This window comes from Charadrius vociferus, unplaced genomic scaffold (genome assembly GCF_000708025.1).
Source record: "Charadrius vociferus isolate BGI_N301 unplaced genomic scaffold, ASM70802v2 scaffold158, whole genome shotgun sequence".
Lineage (NCBI taxonomy): Eukaryota > Metazoa > Chordata > Aves > Charadriiformes > Charadriidae > Charadrius > Charadrius vociferus.
The window spans coordinates 2,544,151-2,563,731 of NW_009661372.1; the positions used below are offsets into that span (position 1 = coordinate 2,544,151).

A 19,581-nucleotide genomic window follows, 5' to 3' on the forward strand; every position below is an offset into this window, starting at 1 on the left:
AGTCTTCAATGGATTAAATAGCTATTTTGCTTGAGATTTGCACTTCCTGTGTTTTAAATTGGTGTTGGTGGCTTCTAAAGAACCTGTGATAAAGTTTTATCAGGAAGACTGTCTTATGTCACTTTCATTTACTTTGTTATACTTTTTCAAGAATCATTGCATTATTGTAGCTTCATTGTGTCTTCTGAGTTCTCATAATCATGACCTGAAATCATGAATGTTAGTTTGACATACTCAATTAAAAAGAAAACCTTAATGAAATAAAAATAATTTTAATCCATGAAAGCAGTTGGATGATGGGACTCTGAAATCCATAAATATCTTTCCTAGACATTCTTGGAAACAAAGCAAGCAAACAAAAAATTCCCTAAACCCTTCCACACATACGAAAATAGTGTAAAATTATTCAATGAAGGATTTTTTCTTTTTTTTGACAATTTCCTTAATTGGTTTCTGCCTGAGGGTTGGTAGAAGTAGAAAGATGGAGAAAGAGAAATACGGCTTTGCATGTTGACCTTGATACAGTGTATTTTAATAAGTCCTTATGAAATACTAATGGTACTGAACCTCCACTTCTCTCAATAGTTATATTTTTAACTATGAAGGGTCAAAATAACTGTTTAAAACACAACTGTAATTGGATGACAGGCCTGCAGCTATAAACATGTAGACATGTTCAGCTTATGAGAGCCAAAATGACAAAATTCATTTTTTAGAAATGCTGAAATCATAACAAATCCAAAGATCATCTTTAATTAATACTTGCTGTTCCTTTCTGAATAGATAAATTTTGATAAAGTGATCTAGCTAGAACGCAGGTTATATGCACATTAGTGAACTTTCAGTGCTTCTCTCATCTATATCTTTAATATGTAATAGATCTACATGGAACTTTTCTGCTCACTGCTGGATGATGTATTTTCTGGTTATAGCTTTAATGTGCAGAAAACATACTTGGTGCCAGCTATTCTTAAGAAGATAACTTCTGTTATATAGTGTTTCATGTCTAATGTCCAGTGTGAAGACTTACAATACATGATGTGATGTATCTGGTTAGGGGATGTGTAAAATTTTCATTGACTTTAACTGGGAGATGACTTGTTAAGAGCAATAGCCCTTTGGTTTTAAAGTGATAGAAGGGATGATTTCCTCTAAATATAAAGTCAATGTAAGATATTTAGCTTCTACCACAATTTAATGTGGCAACCTGAAGCTTAAACTAAACTTTCTGTCATTTTTTTTCCCTTTTGTTAAAGATTTCTCGTATGGAATATGTCCATTCAAAGAACTTGATATACAGAGATGTAAAACCTGAGAACTTCTTAATAGGACGACCTGGAAACAAAACCCAGCAAATTATTCATATTATAGATTTTGGTTTGGCAAAGGAGTATATAGATCCAGAAAATAAGAAGCACATACCATATCGAGAACACAAGAGCCTTACAGGAACAGCTAGATACATGAGTATAAATACACATTTAGGAAAAGGTACGTGTACTTTTTAAGTGCAGAAACAAGAATTCAACAGCTGTCATTTATCTGAAATCATCTTGTTTTCAAGTTGTAATTTTTCTGAGTCTATAGTCATTACGAACTGCAAGGTTTGTGTACTGTGCAAAATTATAGTTTGTTCTTATGGAAGTAGTATTTATGGGAGTAAGGCTCTCTGAGTCTCTAATCATCATGGTCATGCCTCAGCAAATAGTTATGTTATTTTTGTTAGATATCTATAAAAGAAAGATGAGGTGTATCTTGTTGTATCATAACATCTTCTCATTAGAAGTATACCATGGTGGGGTGGGCAGGAAATAGATAAGCTTATTAAAAATATCAAAGTGAATAGATTGCAACAACATAAGTTTTCAGTGGTACCTTGCCAGTTTTTTGATACCTTTGAAGTGCACCATGTAGTGGAATAAAAGTAACTTATATTTGGTGCTGATTTATTGATTTTTTTTTTTTTTAATGCTTATACTGCTAATGAGGCATTGTCAGAGTAATTAAAGGTTATGCTAGTATTGTAAATATGATGAGCTAAAGAAATGACAGGATATATATAGAGGTAAGTTGTTAATGAATGAATAAATTTAGCTGGAAAAAAAGTGCGTGAACACTCAAAACAGTTTTTGTTTAGTCCAGTTATGTAGAAGTTTTCTAATGAAAACAGGTTTTCCACCTTTGAATTTATGTAAACCAGTTGCATGTCATTGCATGGTAATCACTAATTAGGTTACTTTTTGAATTGGTCATAAAAATGTTGCATGATACTTATAGTTCAAAAGTACTTCCTGTTAATATGGCAAATGAGAAATCATTCACATTTTCCAAATAGTAGTAGGTGTTTTATCAATCAAATCAGACCATAATAGCTTGTGGGTAGTAGCTGTAGCTGATGAAATGTTAATGTGTAGAATCAGAGGATCATTTAGGTTGGAAAAGACCTGTAAGATCAAGTCAAATCGTAAACCTGATCCTGCCAAGACCACCACTAAAGCATGTCCCTAAGTGACACATCTACAAATCTTTTACATAGTTCCAGGAATGGTGACTCAGCCTCTTCCCTGGGAAGCCTGTTCAAGTGCTTGAGAACCCTTTCTTTGAAGAAAGTTTTCCTAATATCCATCCTAAACCTCCCCTGACACAACTTAAGGCCCCTTCCTCATACTATCACTTGTTACTTGGAAGAAGAGATCGACCCCCACCTGGCTACAACCTCCTTTCAGGCAGTTGTAGAGAGTGATAAGGTCTCCCCTCAGCCTCCTTTTCTCCAGGCTAAACAACCCCAGTTCCCTCGGCCTCTCCTTGTAAGACTTGTGCCCTACACCCTTCACCAGCTTCATTGCTGTTCTTTGGAGACAGTCCAGCACCTCAAATGTAGTTAAATTGAATGTATTTTTTATAAGGTCATAATACATTTTCTTTAGAGGATAATAATAAGGCGTGTGTGTTCAGATGTCTATAGGCAATTTTTTTTGTACTTCATCAGTATGAGGCTCTTCTACCTATTTCTGCTTTTCTTTTGGTGCCTGCCTTAGTATCAAAATAAATTGGGATGAAAGACTTGTCTAACTTTCTTGACTTCTGGCTTCATATGTCTTTTCTATGAAAGTGTTGGAGAAGTATATATACAATTACTGTTTAGTGCATTCCATGGCAAATGCAGATCTGTTTGCAAAATATCATTCAGCAGCACTTCAGGAGAGCAAACTTGGGAAGCTTGCAGCATCTCCAGCCAAGGTAAAGAACGTGGAGCTTTTTAAAATTAAACAAAACCTGCAAGTCTTCAAAACAGACAGGAGGAAGACTTAAGCAAGTACATTTAACTGATGACAAGAAGATGATGCTTTTCTATGTTCACATTTCAAAAGGGTATTGATTTCACATGGCCAAACATCACTTTATAATATAAAATTAGTTTTAAATTGTATTTCATGTGACTTGCATGTCTACATCCTCTGGCTTCTTTGTTTCTTCACAAGCAAATCTGAAGGATTTAATTTTATGATGTTCAAACCAATTGTGCCGTTCATTCCTGATTTTGGCATGAGTTGATCTTGCTTTCTGCACACAGATTCCTAAAACAACCTCAAATTTCTCCATTAAGTAGGGAGAAAAAAGCAGATGTAACTATGGCTCTCTTATGTATCCATATATAAGATTAACTGTGCATATAAGGTCCCCAGATTATTAGAAGTATATGGTCAGAAATCCCTGAATCAGACAGTTGCTGAAACACAATCCCCATCATTTAATAAAAGTTTTACATTTGTGTACGTACTTCTAAATTTAAATAACTTTTTACATTTTTACACACTGCGTATTTCTGTACGGAAATGGAAAAAGTGCTGTTTAATGTGTAACTGTTGTGCCTTTGTATCTGATACCTGATTTTGGAGGCAGCCTTTTGCGTTGCTTTTAAAACCTTGTTGACAGTCCCACGTTCTGGAAACAACATCACAGGGTGACTACCTGCTTTATATACATGCTTTTAGGGAGAGGTTCTGAAAGTGAGACAAAATAATAGTTGCTTCCCTTTTTAAAGGAGGGAGATTTGGCCCATGTGCTTGTCTTTTCAGTGTTTTGGAACTGCTTCTGTGGAAAGTGTAGAATTCACTAAAGTAAGTAAAAGATATTTGAGATAGTTTCTACTAAGTATATGAAGCACTGGTGTAATTCTTTGTACTTATACATCAGGAATGCACAAATTTCAACAATATTGTTTGTCAAAGAAACACATTTGACATCTAGAATATAACCAAGTCTTGTGAAAAGCAATTGAGACACTCAGCTCTGTGAGCATCCTGGAATATGGTTTGCTTAGCTAAGCTTAGTAAGTGGGTTCATAGCTTACAGAACAGCTAGGAAACAGTTACCCAGTTTGTTTGATTGGTTGGTTTTTTTAAGACTAAAGCTCTTATACATGAAGTTAAAAACATATAAAGTTTATCTGTCATGTTGTAGTTGACCAGATGAAATTAAACAGGTGAGAAATGTCTTCCTTTTGCTGGCAAGTTGAATCTTCATAGTTTGAGGGAAAATTTTTTTCATCGTTGTTGCATACTTCCTTTTCTGAAAATATAAACGAGTTCTGGAAGCATCCTTCCTTCAAATAAGCAATTTGTGAACCAGGTTGACATGGAAAAAATAGCTGAGGAGTAGAAGGGCCTAAGTTTTGAACTTTGATTTAAGTACTTAAATAGCACTGGTTTCCGTATTTAGATTCCAAGACATTCTGTCCTTTTTCAATACTTGAAGTATGTCAGTGTCTTCATATACTTTTCTACTTATCTCTTCACTGATGAGCAAGATTTTTTTTTTTAAGCAAAAATAATATTTATAAAATAGTGTAAATAGTGATTACTTTGAAAGATATACTAATGTGCACTTTTGCATAGTGTCTGTAAAGCAATCTCCAGAGTTAAAAATGCAAATTACCATATTTGTAGTTTGTATCTTTAAAGATTGTGTACTAGTCTCTGTTTAAGTAGAATACAGTGATAAAAAGTTTAAGAACTTAAAGGTTTTTAATAAATTGATGACAGTAAACTTTACAAGAAATTGTGTAGCAGTTTACTGTAGGTTCCAGATTAAAACATATAGTTTGCAGTTCGATAGATTAAAAGTTAAGCCACTGAAGGTGGCGCATACTTGTAGAAGGGAAGAATTATGTTTGATAGTAGTTGTCATGGAAAGGAAAATCAAATGGGTAGTGAAGAAAATTGTGAACAACTACAGGTTTCAGCATTAGGTATTAAAGCTAACAAACATTTCAGTTTATTTAAATCTAAACTGCACTAAAAGTCTGTCAAGTTTCAGAGGTTGATTCGGAAAGTGTTCCATTATCCCTACCACAGGGCTGCAATTTCAGGGTGTAAGGGAAAGGCCAAACTCAGTGTTGGCCATCTGGTATTTGTCTTCCACAGTCAGTGACCAGTAGGCTCCACAGGACGATTTTGTTAGATATTGGCTACTTCAGAGCTGACAGCTATCTTTGCTTTTAACTGCCTACCCACGGTTTCATGTGGACAGAGGAAAGGAGGAGCGGAACCTCTCCTTGTTTCAGCTGATACTTCAGAGCATCAGGATATTGCCCTCATTCTGTTTTGTGTATCTTCAACTGCTGGGTTGAGTCTCAGAAAATGCCTCCAAATTAGAAAGTACTAGTTATATATTTCAGTAGTGGACAGTTTAAATATCAGCATCCCAATCTGCCATAGCATCATGGCCACTGCGGTTCCTTTCCTCATTACACAAGTGTCTGGTGACCCTTGGCAAGTAAGGAAAGATTCCAGTAGTTGACTGCTAATTGCAGAATGGTTGAAACCGGCAAGGACATCTGGAGGTCATCTTGTTCAACATCCCTGCTCAAGCAGGGCCAGCCTAGACTTGGCTGTCCAGGACCGTGTCCAGACAACTTTTGAGTATATCCAAGGAGAGGGACTCCACAACCTCTTTCAGCAACCTGTGCCAGTAGTACGTGTTCCTGTAGAACATACAGAGCAGAAAACTTTCCTTACTTTCTCACCACATTAAGTTGTTACTTGTTTAGTAGTTGCAGTTGGAAGTTTGTCAAATCATAGAATCAGAGAATGGTTTAGGTTGGAAAGGACCTTAAAGATCATCGAGTTCCAACCCCCCTGACATGGGCAGGGACACCCCACTTGACCAGGTTGCCCAAGGCCATGTCCAGCCTGGCCTTGAACACCTCCAGGGATGGGGCCTCAACAACCTCTCTGGGAAACCTGTTCCAGTGTCTTACCACCCTCAAAGTGAAAAACTTCTTCCCAATGTTTAATCTAAACCTGCCCTCTTCCAGTTTAAAGCCATTCCCCCTCATCCTGTCACTACATGCCCGTGTAAAAAGTCCTTCCCCAGCTGTCCTGTAGGCCCCCTTTAGGTACTGGAAGGCTGCAATAAGATCTCCCCGGAGCCTTCTCTTCTCCAGGCTGAACAGCCCCAGCTCTCTCAGCCTCTCCTCATAGGAGAGGTGCTCCAGCCCTCGGATCATCCTCGTGGCTCTCCTCTGGGCACGCTCCAGCAGGTCCATGTCCTTCTTATGTTGGGGATCCAGAGCTGGATGCAGTACTCCATGTGGGGTCTCACGAGAGTGGAGTTTCTGATGCAGCCCCGGATGCAGTTGGCCTTCTGGACTGCGATTGCACATTGCTGGCTCATGCTGAGCTTCTGGTCAATCGGCACACCCGGGTCCTTCTCCTCAGGGCTGCTCTCCAGCCATTCCCCACCGAGCCTGTGTTTGTGCTTGGGATTGCCCCAGCCCAGATGTAGGACTTTGCACTTGGCCTTGTTGAACTGCATGAGGTTGGCTTGGGGCCCCCTCTCCAGCCTGTCCAGGTCCCTCTGGATGGCATCCCTCCCCTCCAGCGCGTCTACCTCGCCAAACAGCTCGGTATCATCAGCAAACTTGCTGAGGGTGCACTCGACCCCACTGTCCATGTTGCTGACAAAGAAGTTGAACAGTACAGGTCCCAGTACCTACCTGTCTCCATCCGACAGATGGAGAAAAGGTTTATTGATTAACTTTTTTTATTTAATATTTATTAGAGCTAATGGCAATGAGCCTTAACTAATATTTTTTTTTCTTGTTATTGTTTTACAGTTTTGTAAGAATAGGAATCCTTTTCCTTTTTTAGTTAAATTTATTTCAACAATGGCATTGAAACCACATCTGAGAAGTGGCCTTCTAGAACACTTTTTGGCCTTTCCCCAAGTTAGAAATGAAATACAGTATGCCAGCTGTATTTCAGCGGTTCCTTTAGTGTTTGAAAATGGAAGGAGACTCCTATCTTTATAATACAGCAGTATTTACTATAGTGTTATGATATTTTTTAGTTATGACCACAATGATGACAAATTTGTCATGACTGCAATTCTTGTCATCATTGATGTTAGTGGGTTTTGAAATTTGTGATAAGAAGTGGTCTCTTAATTAAAAGCAGCATAATAGCATATTCCAGGTAATTTAAATACAATGAAAGACCTCCCAGCCCACTTACCCATCCAAAAATGCATTGTATATGAACCTGGCCTTAATTCTGTATGCATTCAAATCGTAAGATGTGCAAAAAGTACCTGAACTATTGTAAACTTGTGATGTTTGCTAGATTTATTTTTCTTGACCAAGTAACGACTGAAACTGCATTGTTACTAAGCCATATTAGAGCCAGAGCTTTAAGATTAGATTAAAAGATTTCTCTTTTATAGAGTAATAATATAAATACTGGTATTTCCTAATAGTATCATGAATATTTAACACCAGGAATGCTTTTAAAAAAATGATAGCAGGGTTTGAGCTTCTTAAACATAACTTTTATAACACATGTTCTTCAAGTTAAGGAAGCATTCACTGTATTTTTCAGGCATGGTGTACAAAGTTAGTGTCAGCGTAAGGTGTTACAACCAATTTTAAAATCAAATAAGCTTTTTTTAGTCCTTAAATATGAGACTATCTCCCTGTATCATTTAAGAAAATTAACTAAAATGTAAATAACTTGGTAATTACTTGAAGAACACAACTGAATTTTGAGGGGATTACATGTTGATGTTAGCACCGAAACACAGTAAATGACACTTTCTCCTTCCAGGGAGACTTTTCCACTCCTTAGGTAGAATCTTGATCCCTGGTTGGACGGGTTTGTTTTTGTCTAATGGTAACTTGTTTAACATGTATGAAAGTTCTGACACATTTAACTTGTGTGTCATGATTAGTTCTGTACCCTTCAGCCTGATGCAAAGCCATGAGGAAGTGTGGATAGGTGTAAAAACTGGCTCCTCCGGCAAAGGTGGCTGTGACAAAGCTAATGCTCTTTTCAGCACCTTGTCTCACTTTACTGTAGTAAGTCTCCTGCTCACAGGAGACTCTCAAATATATAGATAATGCTTAAATGCAGGTGGAAAAAAGTTTAGAATGCCTTTCTGAAAACTTTGCAGTAATGTTGCTAAACCATGCAAAGGAGTATCAACCTCATGTACTAACTCTGCTTCAATTCAGACTCAGAGCAGTGTTTGTTTCTGACCTGATTATTTTGCAGGCATTTCTTGGGTGACAGAGAACTATTTGTCATGATCTTTTGGGTCTAACAGACATTGAACAGTATGAATGTGGCTCTTACTTTCATAGTCTCTCCTTTATGCAGAGTTGTTTTTTTCTGTCTGTTCTGTGATTCACCTCCAAAAATGTAGTATTTCTTTAAATTGGTACAGTGAGACATAGAGAACACTGAAGCTCTTCAAGCTTTGTTGTCCCTTTGGTTGCAGAGGCAGTGTCATATAGGATATATTCAGCACTGAAAATACTGGTAGTAAGAGGAGTTTTAGGGTAATAGCTTTAGTAGGTAATTTACCTAGCAACTTAAATGGTCTCATAGCAAAACTAATGCATGTATTACTGCTTCTTGACTACACAAGGTGTCATCTGACCCTTGTAAAAAAAACTTTTCAGTAAAGAGGGAGACTCTCAGGTTCACATTCTATTATAGGTTGATTTCAAGTATGTATTGATTGAACTGTAGCTTGTTCTCCCTTAGTATGTATGAATAAGAAAGTACGTTGTCCTTTGATTAAAAATATGTTTTAGGCGCTATAGTGTTTAAAACTGTCATAACAAGTGTGTAGTAACTAGAAAAACTTTAAATGTTTGCATATGTTTATTCAAAACTCGCACAAAATTACCAAGGCGTACTCTTTTGAGGTGTATATAGAAGGTGAATTATAGTTACTGAGTAACTATAATATATAGCCAATAGTATATAGCCAATTATTTCAAGCATATTTTGTTCCAGAAACATACATTTGACCAAATGTTTCCAGTAGTTTTGTCCCAGACTGGGAGTTTGTATCTGTTATATTCTGACTGGAAGCTTAAGAAAGACAAAAATCTGTGTCTGTAGAAATAGTACAATTTCCTGTATTTCCTGGAAATCTAAATTAGTAATTGTTTTGGGATTTCCCTAACTTCAGAAAAACAGCATACTGAATTGTTGTCTAAGTTATTTGGCTGCAGGAAGTGTAGTCACATGAAGTTGTAATTGCTATAATATTGCTGTCTCTAATGGTCTCTGGGGAACAGTCAATATCCTTGGTTGTATTGGTCTTTTCTTGGTAGTGCTTAGTTATTGAAGAGGCAGAGGTTAGTTATCTTACAGTGAGCGCCTGAGACTCTTTTGGAAATGAAACAGTTCTGGTCTCTAATGCTAATTGAAAAGCCAAATGCAGTCAATTTCTTTAAGCAGTACTTATCTTCAAACAAAACAAAAAAAAACCCCACCCTTACCTTTATAGTAGATCTACTGTGTTACCGGAGCTGTCATACATTCTAGATTTAAAATCTGTTTTCTAGGGGCCAGACTTTTTTGTAATCTAAACCAGCAAAAAATAATTCTACATTGGATCAATTCTAATGCTTTTCTTATTATAAGAAAAATAAATGTTTGGACCTAAAATTGTATTAGGCTAAATCCTGGAGTTTTTCCAGAAACTCAAAGTGAAAACTGTTTTCTGCAGTTACAGGCTGTGCTGTGTGGTGATGGCCCTCCAGGAGTCCTAGCAACTTTCACTTGTTACTGAGCCAGTGGTGGAGGATGAAGTAATTTTCCAGACCTAGGACCCCCATAGGAATAGGAAGGTCACTAGTCTTCTTCTCCTACCCACTCAGTTATCACTGGATCTCAGGGGCAAAATTGTAGCTGTCCTCGATAAATACCTTTTTTCTGTATAAACTAACCTTATAAGTCATAAATTACATGAAAAGATGCTTCTAGTACAAACTGAGCTAAATAAATCTTTGTTCCCTTAATTAAAGGTATAACTGAAAATAGTATTTTTTTCCATAAAGTCCACATTATTCGTAACACAACAGTATGGCATGCAATGTGTGCTTATGACAAAATTGGCATTGAACTTCATTTCTATGAACCAGAGTCATTAACTTCAGGATTCGTGATTTTGTTCAGGAAGAGATGTTATTCTTTCCCTCAAGTTATATTATGGTATGGAATTTTATCATTTCGGTAAGATTACAAACTCTGGGTGATGACACTTAAATTTATTTTTGCTGAACTTTATAGACTGACAGTTCAGGAAATGTAGATTGTCACTTTCCATCTCCTTTGTGATTACAGTAACGAGCCTGTGCATCAAACCATGTAATCATCCTGATAGCTAATACTGTGTTTCCTGATCCAGATAGATATTACGTTTCTCCTGTTTCAGCATTCCTATAGCAAGCAAACTTTCTTTGGAGGGGTAATGCAGTGTCTATCATGGATGCTTACTGAAGACTGAATGTCTGTTTCTTGACCTGTTGCAGTTACTTTACTGCGTATGCTAAAAAAAGGTAATTTCTGGAGGTAGCCTGCTGAAAGAGGTTCTAGTTCTTTTTAAAATCAACCTATTTGAATTGAGATGGCTGATTTATTTGTCTATAGTTTGTGAACTAAATAACAGGTATTAGTTTCTTACTAATTTAGCTAGCTTCAGGTGACCTCCTTGAGGGACAGGAGACCATGTACTCTAAAGCTTCGTTGTGTATTCGTCATCTTATGATTCTATTACCCTTTAGGCAACAGATCCTCTCTATCTCATTAAATTGTGATGCACGAGGATCAGTGTACATCAGCAGCCCTTCCTCCAGCTGATGCGTAAAATCTTCTTGTGTTCCTGTGCTAGTCCACTACTAGGTGTTTTTTTCCAGTTTTCAGAGGCCCTTCTTCCTACAATAGGAATATAATCTTTGGTTTGCCTGTTTCTCAGGCTTATCTTGAAAAATTCCATCCATAGGAAAGGATATTTCACTAATAAATTTTAATTACTCCAAAGTGCCCAGTGAGGAACTCAAATGGATTCTACATAAGAAAACCCTTCCCCAAAAATTAAAACAAACAAAACCCCTTTTGCATGGAAGATTCTTGAGGGCATTGTGAATTCAAATGGTGTATCCTAGAAGTAGTTCCCACAGAAATACCTCCAATGGTCCAAAGTTTGTTTGGGAAAAAAAAAAAATAAATCACAACACATCCAAGACACAGAAAATATTAAATTTGCTGTCTCGCAGTTAAAAATCTTTAAGAAAAAAACAAAAAAAAAAAACAAAACAAAAAAACCCCCCAAAACAACAGCAAAAAAAAGAATCCAAAAACCCAAACCTCTTAATTAGAAGTCATTTCAGGGTAAAGATTGAAAGTTTCTGCTTTCATAGAGAGGATTCTCAGTGAAGGAGCAATTGCCTCAAGGTGGTTTGGTTTGTTTTTTTTAAAAGAGAAGAGGTTAAATTTTCATCAGCATAACCTGTAGAAGTTAATGCAAAAGAGAGAAATTATTGCCCCTTAGCAAAGACCAAATAGAACTTTCCAATACATTTTTGTGTGCTTTGCCACCATCTTACCACCTGTCTGGCTTACATAAAACGAACACTGCATTGCACAACACACTTGTCATGGGCATTGCTCATGAAGTGCTCATTACCTCCATGTCCACCGTGTCTCATGAAGATCACAGGATTTCTGCATGCAGCTGGAGTCAACTTTTCCGTCACGTACTGAAACCTGCCAGGCACAGAACTCTACTGGCTATTCCTGCTTTCTTCTTAACCTACGTGGTTGCATCAGGATGTGTTCAGCATAGCATGTGTTCAGCAAATGGGATGTTACAGGGTTGGCAGAGAGGTTCAAGTAATACCAGATTGTGTGGAGGGCACCCTCTGAGAACTGTGGCAGCAGTGGATAACAAGAGTGGTGGAGTGGACACAAACAAGATGAGTGTTGGCAAGGGAATCAAAAACATGGAAACAAGTGAAGGAGAAATGACTGTGAAAGAGCCTTGTATGGCTGGCAGATGTGTGAAGAAGTAAGGGGCTAGGTGTAGCCCATGGTCTGAATTACCATACACTTTTTTGGTATTTTCTTGTTCTTTTGCTAGTATGCGTTTACTCAGTGTTCAAATGAGAAAGTAGGGGAAAAAAAGACAGAGTAATAAATAAATTGTTCTTTTTATATGAAGACTAAGAATTGTTTTTTGAATGCAGTGCATTTGTGGCAATATTTTGTGTTGATCAGAGCAAAGCCAGGTTGGCTTCGTCAACTTTCCTGTGTTCAAAATCTAACAAACATTTTTTCGTTTACTTTTCTGCTCCATGTCTATTGCTGTCAAAGTAGAGTGATTTTGTCTTTGTGAAAATACTGATTAGAAGCAGTGTTAGTATTTTAGTTTTCTGCCTTATGTCAGGGGGGAAATCAAAGTTATAGGTAAATACTACCTGTTACTACAAAACATAGTACACTGTGTAACAGTTGTTTCAACAGCAGTACCGAATGAAGTCAGCTGAAAATGTAAAAATCTGTTTTCTACTTGCCATTTACTTTTACTATTCTGTATTGCATTGTTTTTCTAAGAATAATGTTTTTTACTTAAAATTTATATGAAATATACTTTGAAAACTTTGAATGCACTGCATTTTGCTTGTTACTTCCATTTTTCTTTAAGCTTCTGTGAGCTTTTTGAAGGACTACCCCTGCGCTACTATGCATGAAAAATTGTAGGCATGCCAGACATTGTCTTCTGTAATTCAGCTTTCAAGTCAGCTAAACTTGAGAGCAGGCTGTACGTACATGCCTTTTCATGCTGCTTTCTGATCAAGTAATAAGACTTCTGAGCCTTCTTCAGTTCACCTTTGGCTCACTCAGAAATTCCATAACAGATCCCTGAGAAAAATACCGTCTTTTCCATGATTTTATAGGGGGAAAATGAGTTCAATTAAAGCTTTTTAAAATTGTTTCAAGTTCACAACTAATAGAGTGAAAAATATCAGAATTAAAATGCAGTTATATATGTATATATGTAAAGGGTCAAAATACATTTTAAGAACAACTTCTTATAGCGAGATAATTTGTTTAAAGTACTGTTGAGATGACTGTACCTGCAGTCTGCATCTGCTTTTTTTTTTTCTGTGTTCTTAATGGAGTCCATAGTACACAAGCAGCCCCCCACATGCTTAGTTCGATTTCAAGTACTTTATACCTCCCAATTATTTTACGTAATTTGTAAGCTAACTTTAAATATCATGTAAAATTATGCAGATTGAATGTTCTAACAGTATTTGACTTTTGTTTCAGAGCAAAGTAGAAGAGATGATTTGGAAGCTTTAGGTCATATGTTTATGTATTTTCTGAGAGGAAGCCTTCCGTGGCAAGGTTTAAAGGTAGTGATTTTTGATATCTTCCTCTGTTTTCCAGATCATTAGCTTTTCTTGCCACGATCTTTTTCTTTTTGAAAGTGTCTTTTGAAAGTATAACTTCAGAAGCTTGTTTTGTTCTTGTATCATAGGCTGATACATTAAAAGAACGTTACCAGAAAATTGGAGACACAAAACGAGCAACCCCTATAGAAGTACTGTGTGAAAACTTCCCAGGTAATGTCTACTGTTGATAAAAAAAGTTGGGTATGATTGAGAAAAAGAAACTGGCATAGATAACTGTTTAACATTGAGGTTTAAAAATAAAATAATGTTTCCAAATACGTGTGTTAGGTACTATGGTGATAAATACAAGAATTATCCTTTGATGCAGCTCCAAGCTAATGCTGGTGTTCTTTAAAGATAGTCTTGTAAAGGATACAATAGAAAATATTATTATACATATTCTTATGGTGATCAACTAGTATATATGTCGCATGAAAAACTTTGCAAGCTTTTTCATCTCAAATCTGATCTCATATCCCCTTTTAAGACAAGTTGCATTAGGAACAGCTTGACAGAATATTTAGAATAGCTTGGAAGTAGTTTCAGACATCACTTCTAGCTCTCCTTAAGTGCACTGAGAAGCAATGAGGTATTGGAAAATTGGAAAGAAGCAAATATAACATTTTTTTAAAAAGTTTGACTAACCAGGTTGGGACAGAGGGCACACACACATGACATGGACATGATTTTACCAAAGTAAAAATTAATATCTTGGAAAATAATCACAATATTATCGATAGGCAAAATAGATTTGCTGAGAATAGCCTATGACAAACTGATTTAATTTCCTCTTATGAAAGGAAATACTTTCCACAGCAGGCGGTGTGGACAGGAGGCAGATGTTGTATGTCATGAAAGCTTAGTACTTTTGCTTTTGGTGCTCTTTTAAAATACCCTCACAAGTAATCTTAAAAGCATAATCAAGAAGAATCTATTATGGGAAGAGTGTAATTGAAGTAATTAAGTACAATTTTGCCAAATTTGAGACACAAAATGGTATTCCACAGAGATCTGTACTGGATCTGTTCTGTACTTTTGAGTGCCTTGCAAAACTGAGAATGTTTATTAAACTTGCAAATGATGTTTGAATTTTGTAGGCTTGACAGTGGGGTTAGAATGAAAGAATCCTGACAGATTACAAAATACAGTCTTAAAAATATAAGGTTCAATAAATCATTCAAGTTAGTATATGAAGATAGGATCAAATCCAAATTAAGAATTATTGGGTATGGATAGGTTCCTTCAGTAATGTCTCAAACTCAGTCAGTCACAAAGTAAATGCAAGTGAACAGTGTAATGCTGCTATATTTTTAAAAAACAAAGAAAAAACCTCTATGCTAAATTGGATTATATAAACAAAATATAACCTGAAAGACATGAGTTGCCATTTCCACTCTACTTCATCCTGTAAAGCCTCAGTTGAAGCAGTATGTTCAATTTTGGGGACTGTACTTCAAGAAAATGTATCCTATTGTGAGGGTATCTTACAAAGAACTGGCAGTGCTTATATGCCATATTTGCTAGACCTGTCAGCAAAGACTAAAGGCACAAAGGTTGGTTTAGTCAAGATTTTGAGGGAAGGAGGTTCTCCTGTACCTTTTGGCAGCTGCAAATGTGAACGGAATCAGTTTGCTACAGCCACAGCATCCAGGACAAAGTAATGGTTGTAATCCAAAACAGTTAAGTTTAGACTTGAGCTCCTGTGTTTCAACTATAGTGAAAAGCTTGAAGGGATTGTCATTGCCAGTAAGACTGTGGAGTTCTTTCATTGAGGTTGTATGAAAATAAATCAGGCCACAAGGCTGTAACTGATTTGCTATGGGATAGAGTAGTGTACTAGATGGCCTTATGAAGTTCTTTCCAACCCTGTGGTTAAAATGAGTCCATTATCAATTTTTTCTTGCGTTTTTCATTTCACTTTCTTCTATGTATTAAAAAAAAAAAATAATCAAGTGAAATTGACTTCTGTTACAGAACTTAGAGCAAATGTCTGAACTTATGTTTAGTGAATTGACAGAAGTTTAAATGTGGGGGAAGGGTGGGAACTGCTGGAATATAAATCTTCTGCGTCCAGTAATGAATGCATGTCTTGTGTGTTGATTTTTATTTAGTTGCTAGATTCCTTTAAATATTGCCTAATTTAAGGTATATATGGTGCAATTCCTGGAAATAATTGTGCATGAGAAGCTCCATATATATAGTGTACTGTTTCCACCAAATTAGTCCAGTACGTGCTTGTTAACAGAATTGGATCTGAAAATGGAACAGGGAAAAGGTATTTTGACCTTGGAGAACACAGGAGATAAACCTCTTTGATAGTGCAAATGTACACTTTCATAATAAATATGTTCTTGTATGTGGGAGTTTTCACATGTCAAGTATCCAAAGATTTTCTACCTTTCTCTCCTGTCCTTCTTGACACTTAAGACAGAATAGTATGAGAAGTGCATCCACCGTTTCACTTCTCTTCAGTCAGCCTGCAGACTGAGATAGCTGACTGATGTTCCATAAGGCAAGAGAATGCTGTAGTGTCAGTGAAAGATACTTTGGTCTTTGCCACATGTGAAACACCTATCTTTTTTTCATTCCCTGTTCTGTGGGATCTTACTGTCCTTGAATGTGCAACACTACTGCTCTTTCAAGCCTTGTCTAAAATATAAGCAAGGATTTAAAAGAATTTCTGCTTCAAGTGCGTGATAAAGGTGGTATTTAATTTTTTTTGGAGTCAGCCAGTTGTAACAGATTCAGCTGCATTAAATGGCTCAGTTCCAGCCTGCATACCTCTGAAGACAGGCCTTGCATGCTTTGTGTTCCAGTTTACATTGGGAAAGTATAGTTAAAGAGGTCCCTAGCAATGTGTCAACGTTTCTCTTCACCTTCTTCAAAGACTGATCTCCTTGCCTAGTATTACTGAAGTCTTGCTTGTCTGCTGAGCTGGACCAAGGAATTCCTCCTGTCCTGCTCCATCTGTTCATGCCTAAACCATAGCGCTTAGTACTCCTTTTTTTTTTTTTTTTTTTTTGGTCTTAACTGACTCATTTGGGATGTCTCAGCAGTATTGTCCTGTGGTGCATTCTTGACAGCACCAACATGATGCCGCCTCACAACTTTTTGTTATCAAGCTGGTCTCAAACATTCACTTCTCCCTCTTTCTACCCCACTATCTCGGAAAGAGTTTAACTTAGCATAGCTCAGTCTTAGTGGTGATTCTGTACTTCTCAGCCATCCTCTGTCAGAAGATACAGTTCTTACAGCACCATTTGTACCACAAAATGTCAGCTTCTCCAGACTTACTGGGATGTGATGTGTGGGTCAGGGTGAGTGTGTAGTGATACTGTTGTGCTGCTTCTGACATATGTACTTCTTCATAGGATTAGTGAGTGCTCATGGCATCTACTTGTAACCTTATTCATCCTCTGAATTTCTGGTCATACAAAGTTGCCTTCTCTTGTTCTTTGGGACCCTGTGAACAGCCATTTTGGCCTGAGAGTGAGGAGTCACTACTTTTCTCAGAATGGCTTGCCCATGGGTGGTTTCCCACTCTTTCATGAGTTACACAGATTACTAAACAAGTTAGAATTTAAGAGCTTTGTCCACCTTGAACTCGTGTCCCAGGACTCAGGTCAAGTGCTTCACCTGATCCATATCAGATTGTGAGAAGTTGTTGTACTCTATTCCAAACCACTGCAGTGTGATTATTTTTTTCCCTTTTTTTTTTTAATTTTCTTTTTGCTTTCTATAACAGGAAGGTGTGGATGGATGCAGTCTGAATGAATCACAATTTCAGTATGGTTAGGTTGTTGCTCTCTTCACTCTTCCAGTACTTTAATTCATTTTTATAATACCTGCTGGAATGGAAAGACCTGTAGAACTTTCTTTTGTGAAAGCTTATTAACACTTATCTCTTCTCACCATCTGCTGTTTTCTTGGGCTGTTGTGTTTCCACATGCCCCTCATTTCACTGATTCCTGAAGGAGTTATTTCAAATGCAGTCACATCTGAGCAGTTTCTCACTGGGATTTGAAACCTGTGCTTAAGATGTTCACGGCTTCTCCTTTTCAGCCCTTGGATTCTTGTAGTCTTCTGTCCATAAGGATGCTTGTTCCTTATGACTGTTCTCTCAGAAGCCTTTCATGGCTTATACCCATTATCAAGAATGGGACTTCTGTATGCTTTTCTCACCTGCCAAGAAGTTTGTGCTGGAACTCTTGTCTTTACTAGAAGGTTCTGGCTGCTAGTGTGCAGTCTGTGCTTCATACCCTTTAATGACTAGGAAAGCTCTTTCCTTTTATCTTTACAGGTCCAGGCCCTTTCAGAAATCTCCCTGGTTGTCTCCACTACTGGGAGAATCTTACAATTTCCATGTAACACCTGCCCAAATGAATCTCCATTTGTATGCTGACATGGTATTTAAACAGCGAAATTAAACTGACACTGGTCAGAAGTCATTCTGCAAGAGCTCAGGTAACCTTAGTACTTCTCTGCAGTGTTTCTGTTCAGGATATTTGCCACTTCTGTTCAAAACCTTCTCGTAACATGATGCTTGAAGCATTCAGTGCTGCTGCAGCCTTCTGTAGTCATACTACAGGTATAGCTCACCAGAGGCTATACAGAATGGTTTTTGTCAGGACAGTTGGAGTTGCCCACTTTAGAACATACATGTGGATCCTCTTTTAAAGGAAGGTTACGTTCCAGTAACAGGTGTTCTTTGAGAAATAGTCCACCCTGTACATTCATATACCCTCCTCTTTACCTTTCCTTAGGCTTGTCTTTGTAAAAATAATTGCAAAAAATTTGAAAAGTAGAGATGTTTGTTTCTCCCCTTTTTTGACACACTGTGCATCAGGATTGGAAAGTTGAATGGAAGATCTCGACAGGTAATGCAAAAGGTAAACTCGTGGGAGGTCACTTGGTAGGATATATTTAGAATATGGCAGTATATCTTGAAGATTATTATTACTATTAATAAGTTTTCTGGTAATTCACAGATTCTTGGTGAACAACTGTTCAGGTTTTATTCTGAGAGGTAGAAGTTGCTTTAAAGTGTAATAACTACTGGTTTTTGAGTGCCACTAAAACAGGTATGACAATTATGTACATTTCTTATTTATATAGCGGAAATGGCTACATATCTACGTTACGTAAGAAGGCTAGATTTTTTTGAAAAGCCGGACTATGACTACTTAAGAAAGCTCTTCACAGACTTACTTGATCGGAAAGGCTATATATTTGATTATGAATATGATTGGATTGGCAAACAGTTGGTGAGTATAATTAAGCTATTAGTCATATACTGGGGTTTTTTGTGTGATCAATTTTGAGCCAGTGTTAGTCTTGAGTTTCAGAATGCATGTGCATCTCATGGCTGCTGTTAGAGTTGTGAACAGCTGCTATTACAAATCCATTTTCAGATCCATTTTCAAACATTAACTTTTGGCTTGGTATGTTTCATATCGAGTCTCTTTCCAAACATGCACTCAATATCAAAGTAAATCTCTTTTCTAGCCAAAAATGAGGCTGTAGGAATTCAGACTGGTTTTTGAGTTCAAGGAGTTTAAAACTTTGCATGTGATTGTCATTATTGCATTTATTTTTTGCTTTGGGTACTTTATTTCTCCCAGTATTTTTAAAATGTAGAGCAATCGCTTCTCTGCATCTGAAGTATACTCCAGATGTTTATTAGTTCATTATAAAGAAACTGTCTGCTTTATATGCAGTTCTAATGAAATATGATGCAGAATATCAGTTTCCATCACAGTACATCTAAAGTTGCAGAAAATACTGCGTTTATTTTCTTTAAAGAAAGGGTAAAAGATTAATTTTTTAGC

At 37.0% G+C, this 19,581-nt stretch overlaps 1 protein-coding gene across 4 annotated transcripts in view; it reads left to right on the forward strand.

The window, feature by feature from the left end:
* CSNK1G3 (casein kinase 1, gamma 3) overlaps positions 1–19,581 on the forward strand; it is a 62,855-nt gene that overhangs the window by 24,538 nt on the left and 18,736 nt on the right. For all 4 annotated transcript variants that reach the window (XM_009893798.1, XM_009893799.1, XM_009893800.1 and 1 more), the window contains exons 5-8: positions 1,257–1,491; positions 13,629–13,714; positions 13,840–13,924; positions 18,869–19,017. In XM_009893798.1, coding sequence (XP_009892100.1) covers positions 1,257–1,491; positions 13,629–13,714; positions 13,840–13,924; positions 18,869–19,017 — 555 coding nt within the window. The remainder of the gene's footprint in view (positions 1–1,256; positions 1,492–13,628; positions 13,715–13,839; positions 13,925–18,868; positions 19,018–19,581) is intronic.